General features: G+C 41.4%; 1 protein-coding gene across 1 annotated transcript in view; it reads left to right on the top strand.

The window, feature by feature from the left end:
* The window catches only part of LOC145481103 (dynein axonemal heavy chain 8-like), an 80,470-nt gene that overhangs the window by 48,298 nt on the left and 5,225 nt on the right, over positions 1-26,947 (top strand). Inside the window, exons 58-91 of the mRNA XM_081459498.1 lie at positions 310-476; positions 1,141-1,327; positions 2,129-2,236; positions 3,344-3,483; positions 3,942-4,073; positions 4,381-4,692; positions 5,498-5,744; positions 6,147-6,296; positions 6,684-6,993; positions 7,218-7,478; positions 8,352-8,569; positions 8,706-8,881; positions 9,271-9,399; positions 9,806-9,914; positions 10,600-10,779; positions 12,074-12,229; positions 12,667-12,704; positions 13,424-13,595; positions 14,238-14,383; positions 14,692-14,877; positions 15,341-15,452; positions 15,838-16,014; positions 16,873-17,009; positions 17,450-17,548; positions 17,800-17,935; positions 18,243-18,329; positions 18,758-18,943; positions 19,655-19,852; positions 19,947-20,060; positions 20,776-20,887; positions 22,673-22,803; positions 24,531-24,824; positions 25,157-25,273; positions 26,642-26,851. Coding sequence (XP_081315624.1) covers positions 310-476; positions 1,141-1,327; positions 2,129-2,236; positions 3,344-3,483; positions 3,942-4,073; positions 4,381-4,692; positions 5,498-5,744; positions 6,147-6,296; positions 6,684-6,993; positions 7,218-7,478; positions 8,352-8,569; positions 8,706-8,881; positions 9,271-9,399; positions 9,806-9,914; positions 10,600-10,779; positions 12,074-12,229; positions 12,667-12,704; positions 13,424-13,595; positions 14,238-14,383; positions 14,692-14,877; positions 15,341-15,452; positions 15,838-16,014; positions 16,873-17,009; positions 17,450-17,548; positions 17,800-17,935; positions 18,243-18,329; positions 18,758-18,943; positions 19,655-19,852; positions 19,947-20,060; positions 20,776-20,887; positions 22,673-22,803; positions 24,531-24,824; positions 25,157-25,273; positions 26,642-26,851 — 5,634 coding nt within the window. The remainder of the gene's footprint in view (positions 1-309; positions 477-1,140; positions 1,328-2,128; positions 2,237-3,343; positions 3,484-3,941; positions 4,074-4,380; positions 4,693-5,497; positions 5,745-6,146; positions 6,297-6,683; positions 6,994-7,217; positions 7,479-8,351; positions 8,570-8,705; positions 8,882-9,270; positions 9,400-9,805; positions 9,915-10,599; positions 10,780-12,073; positions 12,230-12,666; positions 12,705-13,423; positions 13,596-14,237; positions 14,384-14,691; positions 14,878-15,340; positions 15,453-15,837; positions 16,015-16,872; positions 17,010-17,449; positions 17,549-17,799; positions 17,936-18,242; positions 18,330-18,757; positions 18,944-19,654; positions 19,853-19,946; positions 20,061-20,775; positions 20,888-22,672; positions 22,804-24,530; positions 24,825-25,156; positions 25,274-26,641; positions 26,852-26,947) is intronic.

The raw sequence follows: 26,947 nt of genomic DNA, 5'->3' as shown, positions 1-26,947 counted from the left end.
CACTCGAAGAGAAATTCCATATCTACGCGCGCCCATGTACTATTCTCTGTTTATCTTCATCTATACTGACAGTAACTAAATGTAAATGTACGCTAAAATTGCAAATTTACGTCAGAAGACTGTGAAAGATAGCAAACAAACTCCGCCAAACATGTTTTAGTCTCGACTTCCATTACGCGACACATTACTATTCAAAGTGCCTGACAACTATGTAACTTTAACTACTATGTATGTTGCAGCTGTAAAGAAAGGAAAAACTGTTACTCGAATTCACCCTGTGCTTATCCATTTTCTCCCTCGTGAATGCAGATTCTTCTTCAAGCCATAAATAGCATCGACGAAGTGTCACCTTGCTTGCAAAACTATCTGAAGCGATACAATGACGAGTTTAGTGGAGAGGGACTGGATTTGATGATTTCATCGCATGTTATGTTTCACGTTGTTCGTCTTCACAGGATCTTAAGTTACAAAAACAGGTAGACATGTGTAACCGTCGCCCTCGTCAACTGTCACACATAGAAATTGAGAGCGAATAATCTAATTGTTATAAATCTACTAGCCGTTCAAAACTTTATCTAAACACTCTTCACAGACACCTCGAAAACGCCAAAAAGCGGTCGTCATTCTGTTAACAAGGGCCCACTGCTACGCTACTCACTATCTATCACAGAATAGATAGTGAGTAGCGTAGCCAATCAGAGAACGGCATTCGTGATAGACCACTAGTAGATATATACTAAATCTCGATAGAAACACGGTATATGTTTTCTATTTCTTAATTACAAAATGAATACGATGACATATTAGAGGAGTTTTTACACATGATATTGCTTTGGGGTGATCTGGATCAGGATTAGTGATCCAAGATCACTCAGATCATGGTACATCAAAGGAACCGATGAATCAACTCTGGTCACGGATTTATCGGCTTCTTTGATGCACCATGAGCCGAGTGATCTTGTATCACTGATCCTGATCCAGATCACCCCAAAGGAATGCACTCTAAAGTTAACTAATGACGAGTTAGAATCATTCGGCTTCGTCTCTAGATTCAGCATTCATCTCTCGTTCACTTGCAACAAATGTTCGCGTATTTCCGTCGAAAAGCGATCTCTAATCCTGTTGTTTTTTGACTAACAGAGGAAATGCATTGTTAATTGGCTCCATTGGTGCACACCTGAACTCGTTAGCAGCATTAGCACTGTACATGCTGGAATATCCCATTCATCCTGTTGACTGTACCTATCCCAACACCTTCCTTGATGGACTCAGATCTGCCGTGCGTCAAGCTGGCTGCGATGGAAAGACCACTACTGTATTGCTTACCGTAAGTATGCTTCCAGGCTGGATTATATTTGGGTTCTCTGGTGTGATTGGGAATATAATGCTAATGTGGACTGTAAATACTTAACTCTTATTAACCGAGCGCGAGGGTCGCACCGGGGAACATTGGCCCGAGGTCATGGCAGTACGGACCGAACGCAGTGAGGTCCGTACAAAATCGACCAAGGGCCAATAATCCCTAGTACGGCTCGAGCAAGCTAGGTTATTAAGTAGTTTAATGTATGGCACTTTGGCCTTGAATTTGCCGGCGTTTGACAGCAAGAAATACACGGTTTATGACCGTTTTGATAGAAACGGTCCGTATGGAAAAATCCCGACCAATCAGAACGCACGGATTTACCTCAAGACTACCTTGACTACCTAATAATGTTTCATACACAGGTCCAGACTCACTTTTTTGTCAATTTTTCCCCAAACAGTCGATCGTCTTGAAGGTGGACACCCTCGGGACTAGAAAAAAATATCGTTTCTCCACATAGGAGAGTTGTTTGGTTATGGCTGGTCAAAATGTAGAGTTTGTGTGAGTGAGACCGTGCGGCTCTTTAGTTGGTGTAGAAGACAAGGTACACGTCACAATAGAACACCGCCCCACAAACGTATTGTTTTTATTTCGTTCTTTTGTACTTTTTTTTTCTATTGTTTTACGACAACTGTGTCTTCTGAACCAAGTAAGAGCCGGTCGTGCCTACCTGTCCATTTAGGGAAGGTGTCTGTCCATAAAGATTCGACTGTGTATCAGTGTTCAAGGAATCTTTTAAGTAATGTTTGTGTATGTTTTATTCAGGCTCCAGATCTACGTGATGACATGTATCTTGATGCTCTGAACAGTTTGCTCATCAGTGGAGAGTACCCACCTTTGTTCTCTGTAGATGAACTCGACAGTCTACTTCAGGTAATCTACCAACGTGACAACAACATTTACCATTGCCTTTTGATTATTTTGAAGATCGCGGTCAAGTCCTTGAAGACCTCGTCCACACTACCCCGGAGGAATTTGAAAACGTAGCTTTTTCCCTCCTTTTAGGCCTTCCGTCCACACTGAGCCGTCACGAAAACGGAGCTTGCCAAAACGCTCTTCAAACCGGAGGAATTTGAAAACACCGGCTTTGCGTTTTAGTTTGGACGGAAAGCATTTTGAAAACGAGGCTTTTCGAAAACGATGACGTCACGATAATCATGTGATTTTCCTGCCCGAGTTTTATTCAAACACAAATCCAAAATGACCGGCCATTGACGCGTTTTTAAATTTCTCTGGTGTAGTGTGGACGGAAAACATTTACTGCGTTTTCAGAGTGAAACCTCTGTTTTCAAACTTCTCCGACGTAGTCTGGATGGGTCCTAACTCTTGGTTACCATAGGAAGCAATCCATTACGTTCTACTCAACAGTTTTAACACTTTTAGTACTGCATCAGCAGGTAAAATACCCCACAGAGATCTCGAGCTCGAAAGCTTGTCGTTGACTATAAACCATAAAGATTAAACGGTGAAGAAACCACGATCGTTGTAAAAAAAGATACTAACCTTCGACTCGAGTAAGTCGGAACTGCTGTCTGTGGCTTCAAACTGTCGTATTTTTTGTTTTTGTTTTTGTTTTGTTTTTTACTTCTTTTGCCATTTTAGCATTAAAGATGTGCTTACAGACATGAGTCTACAAGTGAATATATGAAAGATCGTATATTAGAACTGCGGAGAAAGATACGAAGACATGATTTCTTCGCTGTTTAAGTATATGATCTTTCATTTATTCACTTGTATCTTCACCATGTACGGGTATATTACGAACTCACAACGTGACCAGCTTCCAGTCGGCGTGATAGCTCAGTTGGTAGAGCACTGCATCGGTATCGCAGAGGTCATGGGTTCCAATTCCTTTCAGGCGGGAATTTTTCTTTTTAAGGCTTAAATTTCACAGCTGCTTAAGTTGTCTGTAATACTGCGATGATCGATCATGTCTTCCGACTTGAGTCTGTTAAACTGTTTCTATTTATGTTTTGACAGGCTTTGATGCCAGCCATCAAGAAGAAATTCTCCAACTTTTTGGCGGATCCAATGAAGTTTTTTATCACTCGAGTCAAGGCCAATCTTCACATCATTCTCTGTCTCCCACCAACTCATAGGTTACTCAGAATCGGCCCTCGGTAAGACTTACTTCTCTGTCACCACTGACTCATTTACCAGCAAAAAACTGTCAACTTTGTTTTTTTCTCTCATCAGGAAAGAGACAGCTAAATTCAATCTGTAATGAATTTTTGAGTGATTTATTTTATAGTGTTCCCATTAAGCATTTTTTCTTTACTAGTATTTTAGTCTTGACATTCAAATAAAGGTCTTCGTTCATATATTTAGTGATAGTACATTGCTGCTTTTGCCACACTCAATTCAGGAATCAAGTTCGAATATAGCGCGATCGAAACACCATTTAAGAAAAAAACCGTTAGATTAGTTCGAAAGGAAACCAAGTTTGACAAACCTACCATGCAAGCTACAGAACAAGGAAAGGCATCGCAAACTGAACTGCATTATGATATTTTAATAATCTATCGTCCTGCCTCAGAACCGAGGTTACGTGATATGTCTTTGATGTTGTTTTTTGTAGTTGTTACCCTGGGATTCTGTATGGCTGTCAGATGGATTTTGTCAAGGACTGGCCTCAGTACGCACTGGAAGGAGAGGCTAGTCACTACCTTGAGAGGCACAAAGTGCTCGGTGATATCACCGAACAAACAAGGTAAATTTACCGCTATTACTATGGTCTTGTTTGTTTGGTTAACCTTCCTTTAACAGTGGATGCGAAGTATTGAACAACTGGAAATGTCAGGAAACTTCAAGAGAGTTTATGTTACTATTTGATGAGAAGCTGTACTTGTGGTTTTTGTTTGTCCTAATCAAAATAGCTTTACTGGCGATGTTTTCTTAATAGTTTGTATTATTTATTATTGTGTGTCTACACTACAGCACATAAGCTATTAGACAAAGGACTACTTTGCGGTAATTTTAGGCAAGTCAACACTTTCGTTTTCAATTTACTCTTATAGAGATAAGGTAGTGGCGTCATTATCCACGATACACGGTCACGTGTTACGAGAGTGTCACCAGATTCCCTGGGCTGGGGATGACCATCTGTCGAGTAGAGCCGAGTCACCGCCTGAGGATCCCGGTGCAAGTGAACCACGCTCACTCTCAATACTACTGGAGAAGATCAGCTTGAAGCATCAACGCAATGGCGGAGCCAGTGTAACTGGGGGCGTGTTTGTCGGCCCTACCACGTACATACAGTTCATGCACTGCTTTAGACACATTTTTAGAGACAAGAAGAAGGAGGCAATTGAGAGGGTTGATAGACTCACGTAAGTTGATTTGCGTTATCATCCAAGATGAAATCAAGTTGAAGCTCATTACGACGTCCATTCTGGATTGTACAAAAGTGCCCACTGTTGGGAGTTTTCAATGAGGGTAATTCGGTAAACTGTAAGGATCGGTCTACGTTCGAGACGGAAACTCCTAGCAGTTGTTTGGAAGTCTGTTCGTATTATTTCAAACACGATAGACAGTGTTTGACCACATTTCCTCTCACCGAGAAGAGAGGTGAAAATACGACGCGTAGCGGAGTATTTTTAACGAACCTCGAGGTGTTTGAAAATGTGGTCAAACACTGTCTTAAGTGTTTGATATATCTTCTCAATCGAAACTAAAACTAAGGAGAAAACGGAGAAATAAAATAAAATCTATGGTAATTAAGATCAGATATCCAAACACCGTCGCGGTCATGATTTCCTTTGTTTAAACTTGATGAATTATTAATGAGTTTGAGAACTGTCTTTCCTAATCCTTACTATCCGTTATTTCTTATAAGTGATATTTCGTAACTATGTTTTTGCTGGCAATTTTACTACATCGGTAGACAATTTTGGTTTAAAAGTGAATTTTAAAGTTGAAATATCTCATCATTGTAATTATCAGTCGGCAAATTGTTAAATTTCGTGTGCAATCATTTTTTACACATTTCTTGTAATAATGGGTTCTTTAAAGTCGGATTTACGTTCATTAAGACCCCTTAAACGTCCTTGATTAAATGCCACAAAGCAGAATGAGAACCCTGTAGTTTCCTCTTGACGAGGCAGGCAGTTAACGTTTTTTCTTTACCTTTGTTAGCCGGGCGCTAGCCACCCTGGAGCAAACTCGAGAAGATGCAGTGGTGATTAAAGATGTGATCTCTCAAACCAAACAGCAGCTAGCTGTAGCTACAGTCAAGTCAGATGAACTACTGGAAGCTCTTACATCTAAAGCAACAGCGCTGGAGAAACTCAAGGCGAAACTTGGTATCGGTAGTGCCACCTTAAGTGCATTTATTGCGCTCATCGACAGTGAAATTGAAGAAGATGATACAGCTTTGTTGCAGGTTAATATTTGTTTTGAGGCAAGATCTGTGCAACAGAATTTATTTTATAAGCTGCGAGTTACGTTGGGAAAGGCCTAGTTACGGGTTTTTTGTTATTTCGTGTTGATTTTGGGGTTTGTCTCGTCGCTAGTAACACGTTGGCGCGTTCACGCGTTCCTTCGTGCGTTCGTTCGTTCGTTTATTCGTTATTTCGTTTGTGCGTTCGTTCGTTCGTTTTTCATTCATTTGTTCCTGCGTTCGTCTGTTCCCTTTGTTTTTTTTGTGTGTGAGTAGGTTTGTTCATTTCTGCAGTCTTTAATTCCTCAGTGGAATGCGGTTTATTTTAATTTTTTTTCTTTCAATAAACAGTTTCCTTGCACCAACTTTTTACCTGACTTACTTTCTCCGCATTGTATACCACAGGATGATGAGACAGACGAGTTGGATGAAGAGTTTGAAAAGCTAAAAAACTCCAACATAAAGAGTCGGCGTTTGAAAGTCTTGGAGGAGATTCAATTAGCAGAGGGCGCTTTACAAGACTCCAAAGTAGCTCTGAAGAAATCTGAAGAGCAGGTTCGTCTCGTATTAGCAATGTTCTTTAACAGTTTCACCTCAAGCTTGTAGCTCTCCAATACCTCAGATCTGACACATTTTAAAAGAGATTCAGATATATAGAAATACCGGAACACATTTTAGTCAGTGTTAACTGTTTTTAATCAAAGACATGACTACTTCCACAAGATCGATAAATGAAATACAACTGTAGTCAATCTCTTGTCTTATTATCACGTTTTGGGCGAAAAATGCCTTCCAAAACTAAGTAAATAACTCGTTGCTTTAATAAGCTCTCCGTCCACCAATAAGTTCTCCCCTCTTCCGAAACTATCATTGCTAGAAACTAATAGTCAGAATATGTTGGTATGTTAGGGTATTGTTGATTTCTTTGTGTACTGCTTCTAGGTTAGTCACTGGATGCATAGGGTAGACCGATCCCTTTGCGAGAGACTCCGAGCCTTCCAGAGTCCCCCACCCATGGCAGGCATGGTGATGGTGATGGTTATGGTTCTACTTGGAAGACCGGAGTTTGCTCCTGGAATCGGAGGAGCAGGAACTACTCACCCACCCCCGACTAGGCATGGACCGAAAGGAGATCAGAGCTCTTCTCTGGGGACTGGGTCTGATGAGGCATCTCGCACGAGTTCTGCAACGCACAAGAAACGGCCTGGCACCAAGGAGTATTCCCAGAAAGGAATCCAGGCCCCACTCCTCGGTACTTTATTACTACCTTAGTTTCAATATACAAATGTTTGTTTACAAGATAACTTTAAGCACCCTATCCATTATTAGAAACACAGTACATGTTTTCTATTTCTTAATAGTTGGGGTAAGTATAGATAGTGCTGCTTTCTTGATTTTCATTAAAGACACTAATTAGCCTATATTTCTTAGAGATAAATCCGTTTTATTGAGTTGTTCATTCTTTCACTTTGACAGGCGTGAATGCAGAGGGTAAAGTTGACCGTCCAACATGGAAAGCTATTCAGCAAGTCATGAATGACTCGCAGAAGTTTGTGGAATCGTTGCATACTATTTCATGGAAAGAAGGCCTGTCTGAAGACATCCTCAAGGGTGTCCAGTCCTTTTTAGCTGCTTCTAACGGTGGCGATGTTAATGACAGTGACCTGGGTACTGCTGCCCCGGGTCTAAGTGCTAGTACTTACCAGTCCTCTCCCGGTCGAGCATCCATTGTTTCAGGTCCAGTTTGCGTTTTGTGTTAATTTTAAAACTAGGCTAGTTTTAAGGAAAAGATCGTTTATTCAATATGTATGGAAGTTGGAAAGACCGAGATTAATCTTTTTTTTTCGTGACAGAGGCGAAAAGGTCTTCGATAAGTAGCCGTTAGGTAGATATAAAACAAACTGCATCACGTTACGTATCTGCATTATAGCCCATTTTGCTGATTAGCGTTCCACGAGATCCTAAGTGGAAGGCGTTTGTAGTCATTGTTTTCTAATGCGTTTTGGATCTTGCGGCAAAGAAATCATCAGAGCCCAGTTGGGCAGAGGGTTGATGACACAATTCACTGAACAAAACAAACTACACAATCCACTACATAGTGTGTTATCTGGTGGACAACGTCATCCATCCTTTAAACAACTAGAACCTTAAGAGCCAGTAATACTAGTACCTCTTTTAGTACTCCTGTTGTCCAGTAGTCCAGTAGTCCAATGTGGAGGCGCGATGGCCTCATGGTTAGTGCGCTCACTTCCGGATCGAGCGGTCCGGGTTCGAGTCCTCGCCGGGGATATTGTGTTGTGTTCTTGGGCAAGACACTTTACTCTCACAGCGCCTCTCTCTATCCAGGTGTATAAATGGGTACTGGCGAACTTAATGCCGGGATTAATCCTGCGATGGACTGGCGACCCATCCGGGGGGGAGTAGCCCTACTATGGACTAGCATCCCATCCGGGGGGGGAGTAGAAATACTCCTAGTCGCTTCATGCTTCACAAACCGGGACAAGCATCAGCCTGATACGCCACTTGGCTCGTATACAGACTTTGTCTATAGCTGAGTTGAGTACAAAACTAAAAGCCACCTCGACCAATCTTACTGTTTCATTCCGACAGATCGGAGACCTCAGGGAATTACAACCAGTGCCGCCAAATACTCGTCCGAGGATGCTGCTGTTCTTGTGGAATATGCGGTGGCGTTAGTGGAGTACACAAGACTCTACAAACCCTACAGAAAGGCCTGCGACTACCTCGAAGAACTGCTGAAAGAACGTGAAGAGGACGAGAAACAAGCAGAGTTAGAGAGTCAGGCCAAGGACCATGAAATGGAGAAAGTAAGGGAAACTCTCTAATATTCTTTTGTTGTGTCTGGCTGACATTTTGGTCTGATTGCTGGGACATGGTGTCGATATTCGCTTATTTATTTATTTATTTATTTATTTATTTATTTATTTATTTATTTTTTGAAAGGTTTCCACGCCAGAACCAGAGGTAGAATTGACCGAGACCGACTTGCCAGGCCTTCAGGAAGCAGTAACCAGGCTACAAAAAGAGTATGATGACGCAGTGGTGGTGAAACATAACCTGGGGAATGATGTCAAGTCTTGCAGTGAGCGGCTGAAGGCTGCCACGGGTCTACTGAACAGGTAGATGTGTACCGATAACAATCACTGCGGTAACTGTCGTTTGTTTGACAGCAATCGCATTAGCTTTCTTCTGAAGCAGTGAAGTTTGTGTTACATGGCACCCCTTAAATTTACGATATTTAGAGAGGAAGCCACATCAGCCATATCTGGTTTTGATGTGGGTCCTCTATCTTGGTGGAATTGGAATTTGGAGATGTTGGTTTTTGTGGAGGGAGAAAACCGGAGAACCCGGAGGAAACGACATCGAAAAACCCTCGGAGCAAGGCGAGAACCACTACGCCATCCCTGCTCCAGCGTTCAGATTAAGTGAATACGTAGTTTCTTGATTTCTCGATTGATTGCTTAGAAATTGTTTCACTATATAATATTTGTTTTGTTTTATCATACAGTCTGAAATACATGGAGCGAGAGTGGAAATCGTATGTTGACGAATACACCTCGTCCGAGATACTGCTGTCCAACTGTATCGCAGCAGCGGCATTTTTAACCTACTGTGGAGCAATGGGAGTCGACAGAAGGTTTGTGTCTTAATGTAGAAAAAAATTAAGTGAAGGGTCAAGCACCACTACAGCTCGGAAATGTAACGCTAGAGAAACATACGCTCTTATTGCTAGGTTTTTCTTTCACCACGCTTTGATTAGTTTTTGTTGGTTTTTCTTTTTCTTAGCCAATCAGAAACCAGGGTAGTGCGATTGTTTGTTCTTTGACTGATTGAAGTTTGGAAAAAAGGATAAAACGTGCTCGCCATGATTCGTTGAAAACCAATAACCATTACTCAGGTTAAGAATATTTGTTTTTTCCTCCAAAAGAAGTAGAACTGGAAAACACTTTAGAAACTTGAGTGGGTCCAAAACAGTTGGCAACACTTACTAGTTAAAAAACACTTATTCTTATTTGATTCCTTTGTCGTTGTTGTTTTATCAGGAAACGGATGGGTAAATTCTTCATGCAAGTGTGTAGAGATAATGGTTTGAAAGTTCAACATCAACATCTTTTCGATCGGCTTACTCTTCCAGAATTCCTCAAGGGGAAGGTTTGTTGATTCATTGACTGCATGGTTTCGTCTTTTAAAGAGAAAAGGAAAATGCTGAAAGGTTCTTGTGTGAGATGTTAAGAAAATCGATTTTTGTTTTCTTGAACTACTGTAGTCTAGATTTTACAGTGTGGTGAAACGCAAGAACAGAAATGGAGAACATTATTTTAAGATTGTAATGTAAATAACGTGGAGCTTCAAAATTATCAAGACTTTCTAACAACTTTAACAAATTTTTTTAGATGAGCTTTTGCTACTCCATAGAAAACGCCCAAAGCCTCTTATTTCTAGTAAATTAAAATGCAAGAATAGAAATTGGAAACATTATAATGGTAAGATTGTAATGTCAAAGACACGAAAAAATGATAAGTGATTGTACTCCACCAATGAAGGTGGTCTGCCATGACCAGAGGGGCCTTCCAGAAGAAAATGCAAAAATTGCACTTGATAAAATCTCAAACAATCTCAGGGCTGTCGGAGCTGGACATTGGAGTTTGCGGTATAGGACAATTTTTCCTGCGGTATTTCAGTAGTTTTTATCTCGAAATGCGGTCCTCTGAAGCCCTCAACTTCAAAATTATCTAAATTTTCTGACACCTTTTACAATTTTGTTATACGGGCGGACCCACAAAGCCTTATATTGCTAATGAATTATTTGATTGTATTCTGTGTTACGACTCAACAGATAGTTTTAAAGACATGGGAAAACCTGCTATTACCCACAGACCCTATATCTATGGACACTATATGTATCTTCTCTCAAGAGGAATGTTCAGACTCGTGGGCTTTGCTGTGCGATCCTCAAAGAATCGCCATTACTTGGGTCCTGACCATGTTGGGTCAAACCACGCTCGTCAAATACAAGGTAAACATTCTCATAAAAAAGACGCGAGGACAATTTATAAATAACAGGGTTGCTGTAAAAGCTGATACGCCTTTACAGGTTCTTTAAAGGAGCTCATTCATGATATTTTGAGTTATTTTGGTCTCGTACAAAATTGTCTTTATTAAATTGAAGGAAACCTGAAAATAATAGTTTACTAAGATAGAAAAATAGCAAAGATAAAATAGTAAACCATAGGGGAACAAGGATGGCTAAGGATGGAGAAGATTAACAAGGATTACCAAGGAAGAACTTGAAAAACTTTACAAGCTGCGCAAACCGTGACGTGGCTCCTTTAAAGAGGGGCTAATGTTAATTTTAACAGCAGCAAGCAGCAACTATGACAAGAATTATTTAACAAGATGCTAATATTAACTATGAAATAATCTAAAACTGAATATAATCATAACCACAATTATAAAACCGCCTTGAAGTCCTAAATTAGCTTACATTGATGTAAAATAGATTTAGACGGTGTGAACTGTACAGTTATCTCTAAGTGATAGTTTTGCCGAATTTTATTCTGTGACTGTATTGCAAGAAATGTGGAGGGGCCGTGGCCTCATGGTTAGAGCGCTGGTCTCTGGATCGAGCTGTCCGGGTTCGAGCCCTGGGCCAGGGGACTCTTTACTCTTATAGTGCCGCTCTTCACCCAGGTGTATAAATGGGTACCGGCAAACTTAATGCAGGGGGTAACCCTACGATGTACTAGCATCCCATCCAGGGGGGTAGGGGAATAGAAAAACTCGTAGTCGCTTCATGCTACAGAAACCGGGATAAGCCCCGGCCTGGCTTGTATGCAGACTTGACCTTACTTTCTCAAACTCATTAATAATTCATTAAGTTTAAACAAAGGAAGTCATGGCCGTGACGGTGTTTGGATATCTGATCTTAATTAGCATAGATTTTCACGATTTTAATTCTCCGTTTTCTCCTTAGTTTTAGTCTCGATTGAGAAGATATATCAAACACTCAAGACAATGTTTGACCACATTTCCAAACACCTCGAAGTTCGTCAAAAATACTCCGCTACGCGTCGTATTTTCAACTCTCTTCTCGGTGTTTGGAAATGTGGTCAAACACGGTCTTTCGTATTTGATATATTACTCACCTATATTGCTAGAAAATGGTTTATTAACCCTTGAGTTGGAAAGTTGACAGGGGGGGGGGGGTATTAATTAGCTAGAGGTTAATTTTAAAACGAGTTTGTTGGAGAGAGGGAAGTAGGAGTCATCTTAGGGTTTTTGTTAACATGTCTTTGTTGCACTTACCGCAGGAGCTGCGGGGCCACCTAGATACGTGTTTGATGGAGGGCACCACTCTTGTAGTGACTGATGTAGATGTGAATGAATTAGAGTATGACAGCAGATTCTATTATATACTCAGAAGTCGCTACAGGTTCCTTACATCCAGTACGCCTTTTAAACTCATGGTAAGATCTCGAGGGTCCATGTGTTCAATACGAAAATCAGTCTAGTAGCCTATCTAAATTACTGTGTTTTGAGAGGAAGCCTCTTCAGCCTTACCTTGTGCGGGTCCTCTATCCTGGTCGAATTGGAATTCGGAGATGTTGTTCTTTGTGGATGGAGGAAAACCGGACAGCCTGGAGAAAAACCCTCGGAGCAAGGCGAGACCCAACAACAGACGGAACCCACATAAGGCATCGGGCTGGAATCGAACCTGGGCCACATTGGTAGGAGGCGAGGGCTGTCACCACCGACATTCTTGCTCTCCTCCAAGCATCGAAAACGCTTTTATGACAGAAGGTTTATGCGAGTGTCACAAAGTTTGTAGCATTGTTTTTTTATAAAACTTTATCAATGTTTCTTAGTTAATGATTTGTTTTATCACATTGTAATTTTTTTTCAGGTTGGTGAACATGAAATTGAGTGTCAACCTGGTTTTAGGTGAGTTGTATTTAAACATTTTGATAGGGAATATTTTTTTCCCAACCACGTAGATTTGAACGTTATTTCTAAGCCCTTGATATAACATTTTCATTCGTCTTTATTGGGTTACAATGTTGGGCCCGTTTCAAACGATGCGCGGACGTTCTCTGTAAAGTGGGAGGAAGTTCCACTTTGTTAGGCAAATGTTTGATTCCTCAAAAAATTGTGTCGAAAATGGTCCAACATTGGAAGCAACGTATGCACAGCTGCTTAAGTTGTGTGTATAACTGGGATGATCAGTTATGTCTTCATATCTTTCTCCGCAGTTCAAAGATATGATATTTCATATGTTCACTTGTATCTTCACCATCTGCGGGTATATAACGCCGGAACTCACAACGTGACCAGCTACCAGTTGGCTTGATAGCTCAGTTGGTAGAGCACTGCACCGGTATCGCAGAGGTCATGGGTTCGAATCCCGTTCAAGCTTGAATTTTTTTCGGGCGTTAATTTCACAGGTGCTTAAGCTGTGTATATAACTGCGATGATCAATCATGTCAGTGTTTGACCACATTTCCAAACACCTTAAAAATACTCCGCTACGCGTCGTGATTTCAACTCTCTTCTCGTTGCTCAGAAATGTGGTCAAACACGGTCTTTCATGTTTGATATATTACTTGCCTTTCGAGCAAAGGTTAGCTACAAGCGGCCCTTGACTCTACTTTGTGCTATAATAGGTTGGTGTTGGCCACAACATTCTCCAGTCGTGCTGTCCCATCGAGCATTGCGGCGTACGTTAATGTGGTTGAATTCAGTCAGTCACGTGATGGTCTTGAAGAAATGTTCCTTGATCGGTTCCTGAGACTTGAGAAACCCCGGATGCAGGACACCAGGACGCAGGTGGTAGATGTAAGTACAATTATGGTAATAATAAAATAGACGCAAACGATTGGTTGTAGTTTTGATTCAAAAAGTTTCAGTTTAAATTATTTAGAGATGAAGTCACATAGGCCTTAGCTGGTGACCCATGCGGGTCCTCTATCTTGATCGAACTGGTATGCGGAGTGTTGGAATTTGTTTACGGTTTTTCCTCGGAGCAAGGCAGAAATCAACAGCAAACTCAACTCACATAAGTGACATAGGGCACTTGGCCGGAATCTAACCCGGCCACATTGGATTCCTGCTCCCAAGAAGTAGTTTTGAAATGATTCGTTAAAAATTCGTTTTTCATGTCTATTTTATTTCTTTGCCTTCACTGAAACGTTCGTAGCAACATTTGGCCTCAAAAGCTGATTCATAGCGAACTCGTGTTTGTGAAGTGTTCCCACAATACCGCGGCATGAGAGCTGTGTATAACTAATGCATCTTCGCACTTGTTCAAGACATACAGTGCAGTAAACAATTGAAATAATCTTAATTTACTACTCATGCAGTATTAACTATGTGGATTGCAACTGTTCTTCTCTCTCTCTCTCTCTCTCTCTCTCTCTCTCTCTCTCTCTCTCTCTCTCTCTCTCTCTCTCTCTCTCTCTCTCTTTGTGTCTGCGTTAGGAAATGGTTACCCAGATGGAAGGCTTGCGTGAAGCGGAGGAGAACATCTTGGAGTGTTTAGGAAGTGGGCACCGTCTTCTGTACAACCTAGCAGCCACCAAGAAACTTGCCTCCATTCAGAAACAACACGAGGAGATTGTTGACGGGTTGGTGTTTAGGCTTGCAAAATAAAGAACTTCGTCTGGGTCGTTATTCAGGCCAAAGTGAAGGAAAATATCATACAAAACATTTGAAATCCAGACTAAACCAATTATTGTTGTAATTTGAAATAAAGCTAAACCAAGGCAGCTTAATATATCTTACTTTTTAAACTCACTTGAAAATTGATCCCACATGTGTAATATTGTTGAAAATTAAGACTTCGTCCAGTTATGTGCTAGGAAATTTTTGCAAGGCCATCTAACTTTTCTTGTTATGTGTCAACCAGCTCATCTTTATAATTTTTCCCCTGCAGCCAAACGCGAGCTCGTGGTACTGAAAACTCGATTCTTCAGTCACGTGAGGGGTATCGTGCAATCGCACGCCGAGCTGCAGTCATGTTTGACGTGGCTAGGATCATGGCGGAGATAAACACTGCTTACCAGACCTCTCTCGCTCAGTTTCTAATTGTGTTTGACGCTGCTATAAAACACTCAGAAAGGTAAACGTGCTTCTGGTAAGATACCAACTGATCAACCAGTTTTCATCGAACACGACTGGTTGAAGTGTTATCGAGACTGTAACATTCATTATTAGGTAGTTAATTTGAAAAAAGGCAACTTTTTTACGCTGAATCAATCCAATTCGTTCTAATAAGTACATTTGATTTTAAAAACTTGAGTTTAGCTAATGTAAACGCCTGATGGACAGCGGGACTTACATTCTCCTTGTCGCGTTGTGCTGCAGAAAGCATGGTATAATTAAACCGCCAAGTCCGAAAAAGATTCGTATTTAATGACGTTTATTTAGCCATCGCAAATTTACGTACATGTAGAACATGTGAGAAAATGATCAAAGTGTTTGCTTCCTTGAAGGTAAAGCCTGCTGTCCTACGAAATAAAGTAGTATGAGCGCCAAAAAAAAGACTGTCTGTCATAAATGTTACCCACCCTTTTCACGTTTAGGAGCGCTGTGAAGGCTGTGGTGGAGAGGCTGACTCAAAGCGCGTTCTACACGTCAGCAAGAGCCTTGTTTGAACGAGACAGACCTCTGTTTTCCTTACTGTGTGCTTTAGAGGTAACTAAGTGTTGGTCATGTGGTTTCGATAGAGTATTGTGACATTGCGGACCTACAACTGACCTCCTCCAGTACAGTACACCATGCAGTAGTTTGAACAAGTATCAATAGGCTTTTTCAGTTTCGAACTTTGTTGCTTCAGGACAGATTGTTGATTCTGTACGTAAATTTCACTGAACAATTGTATGATTTGAAAGTAACTGTATTCAGTCACTCATGGTTGCAATATTAGATAAAAAGAATTCTTCAAGCCTGGGTTGCTCAAAGCGGCATTACAACGAATCCAACACTAGCATCAACTTTGAATTGAGTTCTAGATGTTGTCAGTTGGCCACCGTAATGACGTGTTGATCGGAATGGTTCTTCTTGTTGGGTTTATTTCTAGGTTGAGGACTCCAGTGGCCGTGTGGGTCCTGGTGACCGTGAGTTCTTGATCCACCCGTCGTTTGGTGCGGCAGTGAAGACTGCACTTCAGCCCACCGCAGTGTCAGAGGCCGCATCACGCACTCTTGCTAAGAAGCCTTTTGATTGGCTGTTGGACGAGCAGTACTCCAATTTACAGGTTCGTCCCCTTCTGGGTGTCTCCTTCCTTGGAACTTGTCGTTTTTAGATGTTTCAATGCATGTTATCATATTTGCATGTTGAATTACTCCAATACGACAATAAATGAATGCCATACGTCAAATTAACATCAAAGGTAATTAAGCTACGTAATAGGGGACTTTATTTCATAACTGAGATAATTACTTCACTGTAATTGGCTGAGAGCAGGCCAATTTATCGTTAATTCTTAATTTGCACTTCAGTGCAAATTTATGCGCGTGCTTTCGTGATTTTTCCAGTCATGTAATAGATGAGTAATCGTATGAAGGCTCGAGCTGTTAAGGATTCACATTACTCGTCATATTTGATTTTCTTTTTTTTTTTCACATTGCTCTCGCCTAAAGCCTCGTGCAATTGTGAGAGAATTTTCAAATATCACTTGTGGTGTAAATCCTTAAGTGCACCCGCATTCGTACGATTCCCTTTACTTTAATTAATTGGGATAAATAATGTAGCTGCATTGTTTACTCCCTTAGGCGTCTCCACCCCGTGTAGCGCAGAAAAGTCTGCATACGAGCCAAGTGGCTCATCAGGCCGGAGCTTATCCCGCTTTCAGTAGCATGAAGCGGCCAGGAGTATTTCTACTTCCCCCTGGATGGGATGCTAGTCCATCCCAGGGTTCCCCCCCCCAGCATTAAATTCGCCGGTACCCATTTATACACCTGGGTGAAGAGAGGCACTGTGAGAGTAAAGTGTCTTGCCCAAGAACACAACATTATGTCCCCGGCCAGGGCTCGAACCCGGACCGCTCACTCCGGAGTCAAGCGCACTAATCATGAGGCTCTTCTTTAATATCTTGGCGTTTGTTTTGTTCCAGCTCTTGGTAGGTCATTTTGAATGGTTCCAAGACGCGTTTGATAAGATGACTAAAGACGGACGAGAGACACAATGGAGACAAATCACTGAACACGATAAACCTGAACTAGTTGCTCTTCCAGACGGATTGGATGAAAAGTACGTTGAAAACACGAAGGAACGTATTTTACGTTGGGTGAAAGCAAAGATGCGAATCTAGACTTGAAGACTGACTTAACGATTACGAGAACGAGTAGAAAAAAAAATTATTGTTTTCCTCACCCTTCACCTAACTCCTGGCATCGGAGTGGCGCATAAGGCCTCGACTAACATTTACAGTGTAAGATATAAGGTTATCAAATTTAAGAAGAAAATATTATTTGACGTGTATGCAAGGACAGACTATGAGTCATTAATTTTTGCAAGCCACTCTTTACGCCACCCCTGGGGAAAATGAACGACTACCCACAGTATAATCTGCGAAAAGATTGGAATCATTTATTTTTGCTTCCTATTAAACGGAAAGAAGTGTCAGCGGTGGAAAGGCGTTGTTTGTATATTTGTTTGTTTGTTTAATTCTGGTTGTGATTGTTTTTCAGGTTCTCGTTGATTCAACGATTCATGGTGATCCGGTCCATTCGAGGAGATCGTTTAATGCCAGCTGCCACGTGTTTTGTTACATCGGTTCTGGGAAAGAAGTACGTGTTCAGTAAATTAATTATTTTCCTTTTAGTGTTTTTTTTCTTCAGCACTCTTTTAACTGTGTACCTTACCTTAGAACGAATAATGAAAACTTAACCCTTTAGAGACTTAATTTCAAAGAGCACAGACACCCTCCACTGTCCCTTAACAAGGTTCGTTTTTATTTAGTTGCAAAAACAAATTGGCTTCTAGAAAATTGATGCCTTTGTCTGGCATCCATTAATTTTTCTTGTTGCCTTCCCTTTAGGTACACTTCCGAAATGCCACTGGATCTGCCGTTTGCATATCGTCAGAGCGAGAGCCGAACACCCATTGTGTTGCTGTACACTCAAGAAGCTAATATGGTGGAAAAACTGGTCATTGAAGGAGCTCAAAAGAAACAGGTCTGCAAATTACTTTGAAATGAACTGAAAAACTTGCATGTTGCAACCATATCGGACGTGTTGTCTCTTGCAAATAGCAAAACCAAATTCTCGACTGGCTGTACATGTAAAGACAAATGTTTTTCTACATCTCTGCGACTCCGCGTTGCCATTAATTTTCACTAATTTCTTGTGAGGTCGAGTTGATGTTCTTGCTCTCTGCAACTCTGAGGTTCTATTAATTTCATTAACTTCTTGTCAGGTTGAGTTGTACGTTCTTGCTCTCTGCAATTCTGTGATTCTATAAATTTTATTAACTTCTTGTCAGGTGGAGTTGCATGTCCTTGCTCTAGCAAATGTTGGCATTGGTGAAGAACGTGTAGCGAGAAAGATGATTCATAAGGCTATGGTACAGGTATGTTACTTGAGTGTAACAACATAAATACAAAGCGTGTCTACCTGTTTGTGAACAAGCCGTTACTGGGATGGTTATGTCACGCTGGAGAGTGGTTGCGTGACCTCACAGGTAACAGCTACGAGCACCAGGGTAACCTGTAATAAATTGCTCGTGCGGTTGTTGTCTCTTTGATTTGCAAAAAAGTCTGGAAAGGCAAAAATGAGATGTCGATAATTGAAGGAGGTAGCGGAGGAGGCAGACAGCGTGGTCGAGTGGTTAGGACGCTGGACTTGAAATCCTGAGGTCACGGATTCAGTTCCGCTCCGACCACTAAGCTGGAGTTGTTTCTCGGTGGACCCTAGTTCAGCTCTTCGGTCATGCTCGTAGTCTACCTCCCGTTCAGTTTTATTGAGTGGACAATGTGATAGATTATTCTTCGTCTTCAGGGTCACTGGGTTCTTCTTCATAACGCCCACAACTCGCCTCGTCTATTGGCGGCATTGGATTCATTCATGCACGAGACAAAGACAGTAGACTCTGAGTTTAGATTGTGGGTGTCTGTCCAGCCACACCCAGACATTCCCTCATCTCTTCTGCAGTGTGCTATTAAAGTTGTAGCTGATTCGCCAAAGGTAAGATCTAGATGCTGAACTATAAAGAACGTCCTTTAATGAGGTAGTCCAGTAGACAAGTAGGGGTTGTGTTATTCAATAATTAGCGTTTTAAAGCATTTGTTTGAGATAGAGCGGTTTTCCTTTGAGTTTCGTAAAATCAAAACCAAACCAGTCAATTAGACTACTCAACCAATCTCAAACCGTAGTAAAACTAAAACCAAACTAATTGCCTGATTACTCTCGTCACTCAATTGAAACTACTCTATCAGTCCGGCCAATCACAAAGGACGCAGACAATCCAGTGAACCAATCAGGGCTTGAAGTAATGACACGTAGCTGACGCAAAGCACGGGAGAACGTGTGCGAACCAGTTACGATTGGTTTTGGTTTTACTTCTGATTGGATGAAAAAGTGACGCGCGTTTTATACGCCAATCGTGTAGCGTAGTTGACGCAAAACCATTTCGAAACTCATGTGAAAGCTGCTCTAAGGCAAAGCTACTTCTTGTGCAAAGCTACAAAGCCTATTTCTTGTGCATTCAACGTTCCTACATTTCATGGGAAGCCCTTCTTTTGCACTCAGATGTTTTAATTGTGGAATTTATTTCCTTGGTTAAAGTCGCAAACCAATACCGCTCAGGTTTAGTATCAAACACAGGATAGAACGTTGGTCACACACCTTTTAAGTGCGCGATTGCTTATCGCTGACTGCTATATTTTCCGTTGGCAGAACACTAAAGACAGCTTGCAGCGTTCTCTTCAGTGGGTTGACGGTGACCTGATACGAGTCAGCATTCGCCAGGAGTGGCCCGCTCTGCTTCACAACCTGTGCATGTTACACAGTTTAATCAGGTTACGTACCAGGTATGGTCTGACAGGCTGGAACAAGCCTCTGGACCTCAGGAATTTTGGGACGGCGGAACTTTGGGTACGTGTGACCACACTTACACCGTCATATTTAGACTGTTTGCGTTCTGAGTTTCTATCGCTATAGTTTGACGCGTTTGATGTATCTATTGCAGCAAGCGTTAGACTTGGCTGTGCGCGAGTTTCAAGACAGCATAGACTTGACAGCTCAGAGTGGAGGCTCCTCAAGGAGTATCCAGTGGAATGGATTACGGTACATGTTAGCAGAGGTAAGAATGTCAAACAATGTAAATTAGAAATTAACGATGAAAGCGAACGATGTTTCGGAGTCGTCATGACAGAATTAGAGTTTTGTTACCATCTCTCAATGTCTAATCAGACTCAATCCGAGCAAAACTATTTGCGTAACATTGCATATTAATTAATTATTTCATGTGTTAATCTTTAATCTTTTTTGTTTCCTATCTTTTTGAACTTGAAAATTCTTTCGCTTTTATCGATAATTTTTACTTGCTTTTGCATTACAAACCCTTTGCTTATATTGTGAATAAGACCAATTTTATTAGGGTTTTGAAAACAAGACAAATTGCTACTAAAACAAGTAAACTACCACGTGCGTTTTTTTTCTGTTTTGTTTTGTTTCGCTTTGCTATTTTTATTTGGAATAGTTAACTTGGTTACGCCTCTTTGACTATCGCTTTTTTAGTGAACCTAGTTGTTTAATAGATAAATAAAAACGCTTACAAATAAACGTCACCTCGTAAACTTACCAACTGGCATTAAACCTTGTAACGTAACGGAATCATGTGAAGAAAAGAGTTCCTGACCTCGCTCCTCGTGGGATTTCAACCCACGGCCTCCCAAAAAACCGTAGCCGGTAGCCGTCACGTTAAAACTTGGTTTTTAGTTCTTATTTGAAGTTTTTATTGTTAGTATTGTCGTTAGTTTACTGATATTGAGTCAGCGGTTCCTTTTAAAATATAGGTGGTATACGGCAGAAACATGAGTGACGAGTTTGACCGCCAGGGCCTGAGCGCTATGATCGATTACTGGATCAGTCCGGCAGCAGTCAAACGAGAATTCGAAGCTACAAAGAGTAAGCATTTAGCTTGGTTCTTATAGGAACTTGATCAGTGCTACCTGTTTTTTAGCTGAAAAAGTAAAAAGGTAAAGTCTGCATACGAGCCAAGTGGCCAATCAGGCTGGAGCTTATTCCGGTTTCAGTAGCACGAAGCGACGTTTCTACTCCCCCCTGGATGGGATGCTACTCCATCGCAGGGTTACCCCCAGAATTAAATTCACCAGTACTCATTTATACACCTGGGTGGAAAGAGGCACTGTGAGAGTAAAGTGTCTTTGCCAAGAGTACAACGCAATGTGACCGGCTAGGGCTCGAACCCGGAGCGCACTAACCATGAGGCCACCGCTCCTCCCTGAAACGAGCCCTATTTCCGTTGGTTTCATGTCTTCTTTACCTCAAAGATAGTTCACGCTGGTAACTTGAGCTTATCATACAGTTTAATATACAAGGCCAATCATGATATGCTCGAGTGACTAAAAAATGGTTTCCTTCACTTAGCACCAGTTACATGTTTCCCTCACTTGGCACTTGTTGCACGTTTCAGACTTATAAATAATACTGAAAACGAGATCTTGTAAAATACCATTGATAGTTAATAGACGGAACTGGTTAGGAAACCCGGTCAACAATAAAGAAACAAACAAACAGGCTAAGATTTATGTTGGAAGGTCCTTGACCCTACACACGTTTTGTTTTATGCTCATAGATTATGCCTGGATTACATAATCGCAAGGCTCCTATTGGTTAGCTATATGAGCACACATAACCACCTTTTGAATTTTGCCAGGATTTGTGCAGAGTCAACCCCTAAAATAGCCATCAAAAACACACAACAAAGAACGCTGCCAGGTCTCTTAACCATTCTATCTATTAAAGTGGTACTATGATCAAATTTTTCCCCTTGATTTTTTTAGGTGTATCACATAGAATTCCATGAAAGAATAAAAACGCCGTTTACCGTTTGCAAATATCTGTATTAGTTCCGGAGATATTTAAGTTTGAAAATTGTGCAAAATATGCAAATGAGATGACTGATGACGTCATACACTTAACCCAATTTTATTTTATTTCAAGAATATAAATAGTGCTACCTTGGTCCATTTTTCAGCGCAGACCATTGAAACTTGGTAGGCTAATAGCTCTACAGAAAACACACCTACGGCTATAAAAAATTCTTTTCCCATGGCAACTAGCTGTTTTCCAGTCCCCACCCTTTTGATTTCAATATGTTAGTGATTTTCAGCTCGCAAAACATTAAACGAGGGCACAAACCTGAGCTAACGTATTTATATGCTTGCTGAATCAAGCATATGAGGTACCATTTGCAAATATCAAAATGGAACGCCAAAGGTGGCCAGAAATACCTTTAATATTGGGGAGGTCTGGAACCCAGTATGTTGCCATGGTAACCAAACTGTTAAGCTCATATTGTGGACCACATTTAGTAGAATCTTACTGCAAAGAATCAAACATTTCTGATACAAATTGGCTGAGATATCTTTTTTCATCATATTTGATCAAAATTTGGTTAAGTGTATGACGTCATCACTGGGCCAATTTGCATATTTTAAAAACTTGAATATCTCCGGAACGAAAAGAGATATTTGAATATAGTAAAGAGCATTTTTCTTCTAACACGGGCTACTTGTTTATGTTTTAAAATGAATACGATAGGAAAGATGCGATTTTCGTCATAGTATCACTTTAACTATGAAAATACACAGTTAAAAGAAGTTCCTTGCAAGTCTTTTTCAGACTCTTCTTTTGTGGTTTAACGTGTGGTTTTGTCTTCCTTCACAGTTAAGTATAAATTGCCCTCAGCACTGTTCAGCAGTCACGTGAGGTTGAACAACCTTTGGTCAGCACTTGAAGGGTTTCCCGGTGAAGGGCTCGAAGTTCCAGAGGCTTGTGGGCTCCACCCCTCCCCTGAGGTGAGTTGATCGACGGCCTGTCATACATACAAGAGTTTAATTCCTTCTTTATGGTACAATTGAGCTCACGAAGAGTTATTGGCAACCCTTTGGATTAGCGTGGAGGAGGAGGCAGCGTGACCGAGCGGTCAGCGCGCGGAACTCGCAATTCAGCGGTCCCGGTCTGACCACTATCTGGATTTGTTTCACATTATCCTCGGGTTCAAATCCCCGGCCACGCTTGTAAATAGCCAACTGGTTTTCCCCCGACTAGTTGGGATTCTTAACAATGTTCATGTTATACACCGAATGCAAATATGACGGACCGCTCGGTTGGCGCCCGGGGCGGGTCGCACGCAAGCGAGGCTAGTGAGGCTTCGATGTTTTGTTTTGACAGAAAAGTCTTGCATCGTCGTCGATCTGGTCTGTTTTTGTTTCGCCCTCCCTATAAGTTGTTGTGTTCCTGAATGCCACCAGAAGGAATTGAAATCTTCCACAGCAGAGAAAGTGTTTTTTTTTTTTTCGTTTCCGCGGTCGCCTCTCAGGGAAAACAAACGAAGGTAAGTAGTTTACGATCGCCGAAGGAACTGTTAAAGTTTGTTCGTTCAGGCTGGAAGATCTTAGAAAATGTGTAAGCGACCGCATTTAGCTCCAAGTCGTTTTCATTTGGCTCAAAGCATTCACTGGATACAACGATGGGGGCAGTTGAAGTTCATTCGCTTGGTTATTACACCGTAGTATTTGTTTCGTGCGATTCCGTGCGAGTGGAGACGAAGTCAACTTCTTCCTTTGAGACAAAGGATGTTTTTCAAGAGGAGCTTTTCTTTACTTTGGGGAAGGTACTGGCCATGTAAATCGTGTTGGAACACCACCAGACACCACATAAGCTCGTCATTTAAACGATTTTTCTAAGATCTTCTAATGTGAAATGTAGCGAACAAACTTTAGTTCCTGCGGCGATCGTGAACTCCTTTCCTTCGTCTCAACGAATTGTATTGATCCACTATTTTCCCTAAGCTTAAGAGGCGAACGGTGGAAAATTTATATCCCTTCTCGTGGCGTTCAGAAACACAGCAGCTCGTAGCCACAGCTAAATAAAACAGACCAGATCGACGACAAAGCAAGACTTTTCTGGGAAGCATTGTCAAAACAAAACATCAAAGCCTCACTAGCCTCGCTTTCATGCAACTCGTCCCGGGCGCTGACCGAGTGATCCGCCATATTTGCATTCGGTGTATGTTCAATTTGAATTATTTGTTTCAGTTGTTTACTCAGCTCCACTAGCGTTTGTGTTATAAACACTGCCGAGGGTGAATAAAGGTCATTTATTTTCATTTATGCTTTTTATAAAATCCCGAGACAGGTTATCGAAGCCCTGGTGTATTCTTTTTTTTTTTTTTCTCGGCGTTATTTGGGAGCGAGTCTTAAATCGCATTTTGAGGTGCGCACTGACTAGTTCCTGTCATTAGAGGATTTGGAAGCCAAGAACATGAAGGTTTAACAATTTAGCAATACAACAAGCACCACGCTTTGAGCCTTCTTAACTGGTGTGATCGAAGAATAGGAAAATGAAAAAACGTGACGAAAATCCAGTTGGTGTGGCTCTCGGGTCTTGTCTTTGTTGATATTCCACAAGATCTACCTTTATCATTGTGTAATCATAGGTTTTGTGTCTCACTGTGAACTGTCTGTGGTCCATAGAAACAGAAACGTGTTGATGACGAACTGATGTTTTTCTTGTTATTTAGACTCAACTGGGAGATGAACAGTATGTATTTACTCGTTTAAACTACCTGCTGGATCGTATGGCCTCGTCTGATACGCTCACTCACGCAGTTGTTGAACCATCCACACTTATGCCATCGTCTGGCGTTATTCAGCAGAGTTCAGCGGTACACACTTCTGGAGCAGGCTCAATAAATGTCGCCGAAGCGGGAGTCTTCGCCAGTGCCAGTCTTGTCTCGTTTCGCAGTCGGAAGGAGGTCGAGCTCAACGAAGTGTGCACGACGATGCTGGCGAAGATTCCAAAAGTCTGGACCAAGGTTAGTGTATTTTTTTTTTTTTTTTTTCACCTCTTAAATGGTAAAAAGTTAACAGAAATACAGAGTTTTGTAGTTCATAATACCACTCAGACTTTTCTTTTGATAGTACCCAGGTTGTTAAAAGGCCTTGCAATATCATTACCTTCTTGTCGTTTACCTTTTTTTTTTGTTGCTCGCTGCATCTTTTTATCATTATTCCTGTCATAACATTTTGCCCTCAATTATTTTTAGGGATTGTTTGGATTTAAAAAGAAAAATAACGTTTGTTCAGTTGTGTATCAGCTTTGTCTTGGTCGATCGCAAGAAATAAACCTTTTTGTTTGTATTTTCAGGAAAGTGTTTACGAACGTATGAAGAAGACAGGCGGGCCGAATCCATTTAATCTCTTCGTGATAGCTGAAATGGAGTGTATGCACAGATTACTGGCATGCGTTCGTGAAACGTTACTGGTAAATGAATTTGTCTAATAACACCTTGCGTGGTATATTTTCTGGAAGAGAGAGGGGGCTTTTGTCGGAAGCAGGCCTCTAGCCAGGAATTGATAAGTGGCCATCCAAAATGTGCTATAGGACCTGCTCAAATGAGCAATTTATAAGGCAAAATATGAAAAATAAAACAATTTTCTTTAGAAAGTGGCCGTTCACAGGACACCTGGACATCCATCTGGCTAAACGTCTGGTCGGAAGGATTGTAGCGTTTTCTCCAAATGTTGGGTTTCCACAGCATTTGAAAGGCATTATACCTTTCACAGATTTCTTTGAATCCAGATGCAGCTAACAAGAATTGAAATATGTATGGGTTATTGACCAAGTGTGAGGTCAAGATGACTGGATATTGGCCAAGTTCTTTTTTTTGCGAGTTTATGGACCGAGACGCAGTCGAGGTCCATAAACTCCCAAAAAAAGAACGAGGCCAATATCCAGCCATCTTGACCGAACAAGCTTGGTCAATAAAGGATTTATTATATGGCTTTCGGGGAAATTTTTCTTGCGGGACACGGCGGGTAGTCCCGAGCGGGCAAGATAGCCCCATCTTGCCCGCTCGGGTAGCCAATCACAGCGCAGGATTTGATTCATCTTGCCCGCTCGCGGAGCTTGCCATATAATAAGGTAAAATATCGTGACAAAGTTGACGCAACCTAATGGAATTTGAACGTGTACACGGAGAGAGAGTCATTCTCGTCGTAAACTCTAAATCTAAATATCGAATCTAGGTAAAGATGGCTTCGGATACCAGCTGGCTATGGCATGATAAACGAGTATTAAACCTGAGAATGTAGCTTAGGAGGCTGTACGCATAGGCAAAACAGAACTACACCAAGTGTTAAAAATAGCATAGAAATAAACCAAACGTAACAATGAATAATACTGGCGAGTATAGAGGTTGATTACGAAAGAAAAGTTGGAAAGTTGAAAGAAACTTTGGACTAGAATTTCGAAAACTGGCTTTACGTCACTTGTCCTGCTAAGTTTTATTATTCTGACCATAGTTAATAGAGGGAAACGGTTAGGAAACCTGGCAAAGCTCTTTGTTGTATGTTTTTGTTAGCTATTTTGGGGGTTGATCCTGCACAAAACCTGGCAAAATACAAAAGGTGGTTATTTGTGCTCATACAACTAACCAATATAGAAGCATTGCGATTATGTAATTCATACATTGTCAATGCCGGAGCATAAAACAAAAGATGTGCAGGGTCAAGGACATTCCAACATAAATCTTAGCCTGTATTTTCGCTTCTTTGATGTTTACCCGGCGTCTTAACCATTTTCCTCTATTAACTATGTTCTGACGAAGGTACTTTTGTGTGTTGATTGCAGTCGATCAAGGCGGCGACAGAGGACGGTTTGTGCGGTGACCGTATCAGCGAGGAGCTACTTGGCGCGGCAGACGACCTGTATCACTTGAGAATCCCCAGTAAATGGAGTCAGTTAGGAGGAGATTCCTCCCCTCCTCCCACGTGGAGCCTAGCAGCATGGTTCACTGACCTGGCTAACCGCTTCTCCCATATTGACAGGATTATTGTGCAGGTAACAAAGACCTGGATACTCTAAGTGTAGTCAATACGCGTGAACGTGCGGTTGGGAATCCTGCGATAGAAGGCCAGACTGATAACGGGACTTTGA

The sequence above is a fragment of the Orbicella franksi genome, chromosome 3 (genome assembly GCF_964199315.1).
Source record: "Orbicella franksi chromosome 3, jaOrbFran1.1, whole genome shotgun sequence".
NCBI lineage: Eukaryota > Metazoa > Cnidaria > Anthozoa > Scleractinia > Merulinidae > Orbicella > Orbicella franksi.
This window is presented reverse-complemented; position numbering and strand designations above follow the sequence as displayed.